The 8,269-nt window shown below is 37.6% G+C and overlaps 1 protein-coding gene across 1 annotated transcript; it reads right to left on the bottom strand.

Moving 5' to 3' along the window:
- Positions 1–1,352: 1,352 nt before the first annotated feature.
- On the bottom strand, positions 1,353–8,035 carry LOC138000448 (diencephalon/mesencephalon homeobox protein 1-B-like). Its single transcript, XM_068846874.1, has 4 exons — positions 7,665–8,035; positions 4,319–4,516; positions 3,490–3,668; positions 1,353–2,709 (listed from the first exon to the last, which is right to left on the bottom strand). Exons 2-4 carry the CDS (start codon positions 4,443–4,445, stop codon positions 2,368–2,370), a joined length of 648 nt encoding a protein of 215 aa, XP_068702975.1. The 5' UTR covers positions 4,446–4,516; positions 7,665–8,035; the 3' UTR covers positions 1,353–2,367.
- Between the last annotated feature and the right edge of the window lie 234 nt (positions 8,036–8,269).

The following is an 8,269-nucleotide window of genomic DNA, read 5'->3' as shown; positions in this document are numbered from 1 at the left end:
TGATTATAGAAACCGATAGCATGATGCGAAACTATAAGAAGTTGTGTTGAGATGCGTTAAGATAGAGCTTGAGAGCAGGCATAAGTGTTTTGGGTCCTTTTCGGGGAGTTGATAGCTGCTTTAACTAGGTAGAGTTCATATTCAACCTAGGTAAAATAAGGATCAACAATTTAACCTAGGTAAAAACGGATCCAACCTGAGGCCGGATTTTACAACATAACCAGGTGCGACAATCACAGAATTATGGTACCTTACAGTGATACAAGAGAGCCGTGCCATTTAGTAATCAAATCAATGTACTTTCACCAAGAAGGGGTTTTACAAATATTTATGATATACAGACTCGTAGACTTCTAGTTGTTTGTTTTAATTTCTTACCGGCAATACGTTATGACTAAGATAACCTTTGATACAGTGACTATGTTACCGGGGTATTTCTAATTGCTCCATATTAAAGATCCAATCAATAGTTCGGGAATTTATTTGAAACTGTTTCCTCCCAGTTTAGATGTTTTAAACATGTCCACCTCCCTTGGTATCGTCCTGTACAAAATGATCTTAAATAAGTTGATAGCGATCCTTCAATTTTCCGAGCTACACCTGTAGTTCAGCTATCAAACGCATCACACTGTTTACCTGTCTCAATCAGTTCACTTTATTACTAGATGTCCTGTCGTCTATGTTAGCACTGCTAAGTTTGTTTACTTCAGTGGAAGACCGGAATTGACTGGAACAATTTAAATGCCCCCAACGCATCGCCTAATCGTCTCGTTCGCAGCCTCTGAGATACTTTAAGGTAATCCCCCGCGCTATCGGCCATCTTTCTTATCTGTAATCCGAAAACTAGACGTCCGTAAGATAAAGCTGGAAGACTGAGTCATTCCTAAACCGTTACAGCCCTGTTACAAGTATTGTCAATATTGATTATACCCATTCAGGTAATGAGAATAGAAACGCGTACGCGGAACGCGTATTGGAATACCGAGTACACATTTTCCTTCTTCAACGGGCCCATTGGACCTGGGCCCGGTTGTTCAAAAGCCGATTAACGCTAATCCCAGATTAACAATTAACCATGGAGTTTATTTCTCTCCTCCCAAATGCTGTTCAACGCTGATTTTCGGCAAAACTTTTCATTAGAAGAAGTCAATCTTGAAAGGCAAAAACAAGCAAAAGAAACTTTCACCAAAAAGTTGAAAACGTGAAACAAAGGTTTACGCTAATCCTGGGTTAAGTTAATCAGCTTCCGAGCAACCGGGCCCTGGAGTTTATATAATTAACGCAATTCACTCAGCTTGCTTAGTTTTTTTTTCTCAAAAACTAAATATTTACAACTACTTGTTTTCATTAGACTCGTTTTGAACATTTTTATTCATCGATTTACGTACAACCGTATAACAAATCATGCAGTATTCTGTGGTAAGCCCAACCATTTCTTTCAAACTGGCAACCTGCGAGGCAGTTCGCCTGAATGCTAATTCGTCAATATCCCACAGCGTGTATTTATATTTCTAATCGAATAAGGATGCCAATACATGGGCATCCTTGTAATACATGGGCATCCTGTTGTTTTTATGGCGGTTTGTCTGACAAACGCGCAATTTGTTTCTCTTCACGACTAGATTAAAACATACGAGCCATATGTTCCCGGCTTCTATATTCCTTTAATGGGTCCTTTGGAGGATAGTGATCACATGGTAGAAAAACCGCCATACTGGAACGCAAATTGCGTACTGGGACATATAAAACAAAGCGAGTTAATCTAAATTTTCTTTGTTTTAGGTTTCCCAGTGGCAATTTGCCTTCCAGTATGGCAGTTTTTGTACCATGTGATCACTATCATGCACAGGGCCCATTCCACTGAGTCATGTGAAAAATTACTAAGACAGAAAAACCTTCAGTCCGTTGCGAATCTAGTTTTCGCTCCTGATCCCACATCCAAACTTAATACCAATATTTTAGAACAATATGTAAAGTGATGTCAATAATCAATTGGGCTTCTAGAAATAAAACACATGCATACATGACTTTATTTACATCGATTACATCGACTTCCACTAAGTATGTCTCATACATCTTGATATTCTGACTAGCATCATGTTATCGTTTTCCCGAAGTTCTCGAAAGAAAACGATAGAATGGGTGTGGTAAAGTGGAATATGAGAAGACTAGAAGGAAATAAGGGATTGCGGTGAAATGCGAAAAGCATACCCCCTGGGCTCTTATTTTAAGTTCTCATAATCTTTATTGTTATCTCTATGGTGGAAAGAATTTACAGTTCTAATTGAGCCAGTACTTTAGCAAAGTCCACTAATTCGTGAAATCTGTACACATATCCATACCTCTGAGTCAACCATAGTAAGTAAATCATTTTAAGTGTTTTTTTCTGTCTGAGTTTTCATAACACACTGAACAAGCAGACCAAGACCTAGCATTTTCAGAGCACGAAGGCACGCATGCACATGGACTTGAAGTATACAACGGAACGGTAGACCAGGAATATTGCGCAAAGTTGCTTTGCGCTGTAACAGCATTTCCCGGGCCAAAAGAAAGACCACTTCCTGAATAAAAGTGCTGAGGGTTCCAAGGAGCTTCATGGCTTCCAAAATGACGCTCCAGCGCTTTAGTTTCGATTTCATTCCCAGTTGTTAATTCTTCGCCATCTTTCATTTGCTTTCTGTATTTTGCTCTGCGATTTTTGAACCACACCTAAAATTTAATATTGTAATTAGACTTGACTTGTTTAAGTGTGGATCACGATACTGGACCCAACTTACTTCGATGTAAATCAATTGCTTTGAAAATGCATTGGAACCTGACAAATTATAAATTTTAAATATATCTGTAACAATATTGCAAACGGTTTCCTTTCTTCCAAGGACATTTGAAAATTGACGGTAATGGCGCGTGACTGTCCAAACGTTTACGGAGCCATTTTCGTTCAGTGCTTCCTGGTTGTTTATATATGAAAAAACAATTATGATTTTTGAAAAAGAATTCAGACTTTATCCGGCAACTTCGCATGGTGATTTAAAAATCGTTTTTGCAACATATCTATCCAGTTTTTTTCTACCCCTTCTTCCTTCTTCATCGTATTCCTGTAGATTTATCTTAAATTTTAGTCCCGTGTAGCCCATCAAATCATAAAATAAACCCGTCTAAGTTGTTGAAAAGTTATAGGTGCTTGATGCTTAGAGCCAAATTCAAAATTTGCTTAAGTTTTTGGACGTGAATTCGCTGGGCAGACGAACAAAGAACACAACCCTTATCAATAGCATTCATTTTTCACGTTGTAGAAAAGTCGTTTGGTAGCATATCCTGGTACAGATAGGTTTTTGTTCACTTTTATTATTATTATTATTATTATTATTATTATTATTATTATTATTATTATTCCGTGCTTGAGTACGGAAACAATTAAATTAACAAAAAGCAGTGATATCTCGGTAACTTCTTTGTCACGATCAATAACCTCAATGTTTAATTTACCTGTATTCTTGACTCTGGAATATTAATATAAACAGCCAGCTGTTCCCTCATAACAACATCGGGATAATGCGTCTTGGAGAAGGTATTTTCAAGTATTTGTAGCTGCTGATGGGTAAAAGCAGTGCGTGTTCTTCGATGTTTACCTCGCGATGATCCGTAATGCACTTCCAGTATTATGTCTAGAAAGGGAAATATTAGATTTACTGACCTAAAAAGATGAACGAATTCTTGAAAGCCAATTGTTCTTTCTATTCCCGTCTACAATGTTCATAGCGAAATGATTCAAGATCCCATTTTTAGGAAATCCCAAAACACCATGGCTGCTATCCTCTCATTTTTAAGACCTGTTTTTAAGATTCCAAGAAAGACCAAAGTGATGGAAAGATTGATTTCTTGCTTTTAGAAACGCATTTTTTAAAAGATACATAGAAAAGTAATGCTGCCGGAAAAAGGCCCGTTCGGGGCTTTGGAGAAAGGTTCTCCATGTTTTGATTTACTAAATCCGCCGGTTGTTTACATAATTTGTTGTACTCTCCAGGAATCGCTCCTTGCTTCTGTAAAAGTTGGAACACCGTAGGTAAGAAACAGGCAGTTTGCCCTACCGAGTTTACAATATAACCGTTCAATTCTAGGATACTGAAGGCCTTTTTTTGAAGTTTTTCTTTTGTCTTTATCCTATCAATTGGCAGAAGATTACATCTACTGAAGAACAGTGATGAAATAAATCAACGGTTCTATTTTGATAAAACCCTTTTCTCTGTTCTGTCAGTCACTATAAATATTCGGCTGATTGGGTGGCCGTGCATGTAAAGCATTAGACAGTACTTACCAGCTAGGCGCTCAGCCAGCGTTAGTGCTCTATCTGCTGAGCGAGGTTCCTGTGACGAATCGCATTTGTCTGGTTTCAGAATGTTATCGATGGAAAATGATGATGAGCTTAGACCGGCAGATTCCATGTCAGAGGTTTTATTTCCCTTTTCAGATAGTACAGATATCGGGATCACTTGCGTGCTCTTCCTTCAGTTGCCTGCAAACAGTTGTTTCTATATATTAGTAACTAAGATCTGTTCAAACCATTTAATTGTAGGGTGCAGTACAGGAATAGTTTTCTTGTTGGTTGCCATCCTTCATGCTCTCCTTATTGTTGAACTATCGTCAAATACAGTACTTTGTCTCAACCCGTTATGTACACCCTGTTTGGGACTTCTTTCTTTTGCTTGTATCACAAACAGGTTTAAAAACAGGAATGTAAATAATCCACCCTTCATCTGCAAGTGGTTGAAAGCGGGGAAAGAACAAGAAGACCTACTCGTAACGTGCAAACTTTAAATCGTTAGACGATTTCCTCAATCTGTCTTTCGGGATAAACTCCTTAGTCGCCAATAGTCGGCAGTCCTGGAAATCCTATGTACGTTGATTTGAATCCCAAACGACTGAAAATATTCGTACTTTACGGGAAATACGTTTTGTTCCGCATGCTTACCACCTCCTTGATCAGCACTTAAGTTTTTGAGTTCCGTCATGTTCTATTTGACTTGTTTTTCAGTTTTCGATTGAAGAAGTGTACACACCTTGTTTTTTGGAGTGGCGGCGGTGTTTTAGGGCTTAGTCTTTTCCTTTCATTGTATTGCATTCTACAGTGACTCGTTTTGATAAATGAAAGGTTATTAAAAGGTAATCCACCTTATCCTCGATATGAAAAAAGCCATTGGTAAGACTAAGAAGACTTGGTTAATTTACCCTCTAAACTCCAATCATTTCCAAAGACAAAACACCATCTGTGGGGCTAAACAAATTGTCCATGTTCATTGCCCATCCTATGTAGTACACTGCTTAAGCCGGGTTATTACATAAAGTACACAGCTCGATTTATGTGAAATGTCCATAGTTTGCTCAAGACATTCGCTCTGACACTAATTGATTGCGTCCTGCGATATTGCGCTGTAGGGGACCTCCTGGAAGAAGCTCTTTATTAATGAATTAAGCGAAGGAGAGGGTGATTAATTAGATAGGAAACTTTATGATCATCCTGGATGAAAACGTATTGATAATACAATTCATTTAAAGTAAATACTGCATCATTTTGTAAGTTAAGAAAGCATGGTGAAAGCATGTACCCTGTTACACTGTGACATGGTACCAACTGACGAAAACAGTTTTGTTTTTTGTTTTTTTTTATTTCGTGAAAAATAGGCCAGACGATTCCCACAAGGCAAGGATTTACAAACGATACATCGAGTTATCAATAATCCTGTTGCTTTCTTTTTTGATTAAAACGATAGACCAGACCCAACGATCAATCTGCTGATAAACGACGCGCGGAATGTCTTACGCTTACCACTCTAATACTAAACGAAAAAGTTGCATGTATAATTAAAAGATTATTAACTGTTTAAATTCAGAATAAGATAGGATGAGAACGTATTGATCGGTGACAGGGCGGAAAAGGCTTTGGCGAGTCCTCCTTAAAAGTAATCACTTTTTTCCTTTCGGCGATTTTGTCTGTGATTTTGTTATTTATAATTGCGCCAACATCTCATATAACTTTCGGAAATTGTACGGCGCAATTGCGAACTCAACTAAATGTCGCATTGACTGAAAAATTGCTCAATCCTTCGTTGAAAATGTTGAAAAAGAAAACTACAACAATTATCTCCATCTTTTTCTACATTAATTTTACTCGGCCGTTCTGCTGGTCTATATACCGTGGTGTCCATTTAATATTCCTAGATAGGTGGGTCTCAACGAACAAAACAAGTGTTTTTGTTTAATCATCCGGTCGCATCTTTTAGCTCTTTGAAGCAAATGCCTTGTTCTGATAAAGACTTTGAAGGTTCTTTGCAGTTTTTTTTTGTGTCCTCTGCCGTTGTATATTGTCTTCTGCCTGAATAGCAAGTTAAAGGCGCCGGTCCAGAAATCAATTTTATTTGGCATAACTGCAGGTGACTTTACTTTGCCGTGACAACAGTTCAAAGAAAATGCCCTAATGTCGGTAGAGTGCTTTCTTAAAAATGAAACGCCAAGAATTTAAGGTAGATGTGTTCCGAATTTCTTTAATATATCGAACGCGTTCTCGATTGAGTAGATTCTTTTTGGGCTCCTGAATAATCACTCTAGAACGTTAAAAATGTAAGGCCACGTCATTAACCACAATATACAAACCTTTTTCCGTTCCCAGCCAAACATAACACAGTTTATCCCGCTTAGGCTTCCTTGCGTTTTGCCAAATCGCTTTACATTATTTTTGGACTTTTATGTTGGAATAATCCTCACTTTTGTGTCACGCTATGCTGAGGACCACGCCACTTGTTTGGGAATACTTTCTTTGTTTCTCTGATTTAATTTTTTGTTTCATGAAATTCTCGTGGGGCTTGAAATCTTTCTTCAAGCTAGTTCGATCTTGCATGAGCCCCCTCTGGCTTTTTTTTTTTTTTCATTTTTTGAAGAAATCTTCAAAAATCTGTAGATTACTCTTTGGTAGACTTTTCTCTTAATTTAATTTTTTTTTTATTAGCAAAGGAAACAGGATTCTACGAAAGCTGAAATCTACCGTCTTTTTTCTCAATGTTTTTCTACAAATACAAATTTAAAAGTTCCGCATTTTGATGACTTTAGTTGGTTTAATTACTGCCAAACTTGTGAATTGACAAGAATCCATCGAAAGGTCCGTGTTTAACGCAGTTTCAGTGAGATTTCTTTCACTCCACTCTGCAACGTTATACACAATGCTTGGAAGCACCATTGGAGACTCAGACTCCTTATAACTGTTACACTGGAAAGACACTACACATCAACGAGAGGAATAAAATATTATTAAACTAAAAAGATATTCTCCCGTTTAGTATATTCCCTTTTTGCTGGCATACCCTGGTAAGAAGTTATAAAATCATGCATGACAGCTTTCATGTCAGAAAGGATTCTCAGTAAAAAGCTTAAAATAGGAAATCACATCGCCAATGCAGTTATAAGGAAAAAATATATTGTGGCTATTGTTGTCAAGTTTGCTTTAGACTGAATGGTTCATAGTATGATTCCCTGCTTTTCTCAGTTCATTTTAGGTCGAATTTATGCATGTTGAGAAAGTGCAAATTTAAAAAAATGTAAAGTTTTGTACAATTTCCTTTACGTAGCTAAATTTAAATTGTAAACGCTATTTAACTTAAAATGTTAAGTACCTTTTTATAGTTTCGCTTATAGTCTCTGCCTAGTTTCCTTGACTTCGATCTTTGCTTGACTGCCTCACGTTCGTCAGTACACTAACATTAAACCCGTCATTCATAATTCCAATGTGCATTATATGCGTGATGGGTTGTTTGTTTAGTGTAGTTGTGGAAGTATAGTGCCCCGTGAGCTCATTTCGAAAGCCTAAATCTCTCTTTTTACGGCATTCCTTAATCCTGTCTAGTCATGCTTTTCAGCTGCGAGACTGATTTTTCCCTGATGTATGGATTTTTCCCTGGGCGAAGAAACTCCCACTTTAAGGGAGTCTACATTCAGTTTACAGGGCAGAGGTAATTATGTTAAACCTGGGACAACAGCGAAATGGACCGTATGTATAAACAGAAACTTGTTTTCATAACACTGCGATTTCGCGGAGATAGGATTCTTATTTTTGAAAGGATGATGCTTATGGAGTATTAGTATAAGCGTTATATGTTTATACGGACTGTCGGATGAGAGTGACATAAAGCGATTTCAGCTTAGCTTATCATAACGCGAGATTGACAGGGGCATTGCAACATGCGATGTCCTCGCGTAGTTAAAACGTCAATTCGTCAAC

The sequence above is a fragment of the Montipora foliosa genome, chromosome 4 (assembly GCF_036669935.1).
Source record: "Montipora foliosa isolate CH-2021 chromosome 4, ASM3666993v2, whole genome shotgun sequence".
NCBI classification, from domain to species: Eukaryota; Metazoa; Cnidaria; class Anthozoa; order Scleractinia; family Acroporidae; genus Montipora; species Montipora foliosa.
Note: the sequence above shows the minus strand (reverse complement) of the source record. Positions and strands in the feature narration are given on the sequence as shown.

What these genes read in the sequence shown, in the direction of transcription:
- LOC138000448 (XM_068846874.1), bottom strand. Translation starts at nt 4,445, where the DNA reads ATGGAATCTGCCGGTCTAAGCTCATCATCATTTTCCATCGATAACATT. An exon ending in GCTGGCTGAGCGCCTAGCTG is followed by an intron (nt 3,669 to 4,318) that starts GTAAGTACTGTC and finishes TTCCCTTTCTAG; the next exon opens with ACATAATACTGGAAGTGCAT. An exon ending in TTCCAGAGTCAAGAATACAG is followed by an intron (nt 2,710 to 3,489) that starts GTAAATTAAACA and finishes ATTAAATTTTAG; the next exon opens with GTGTGGTTCAAAAATCGCAG.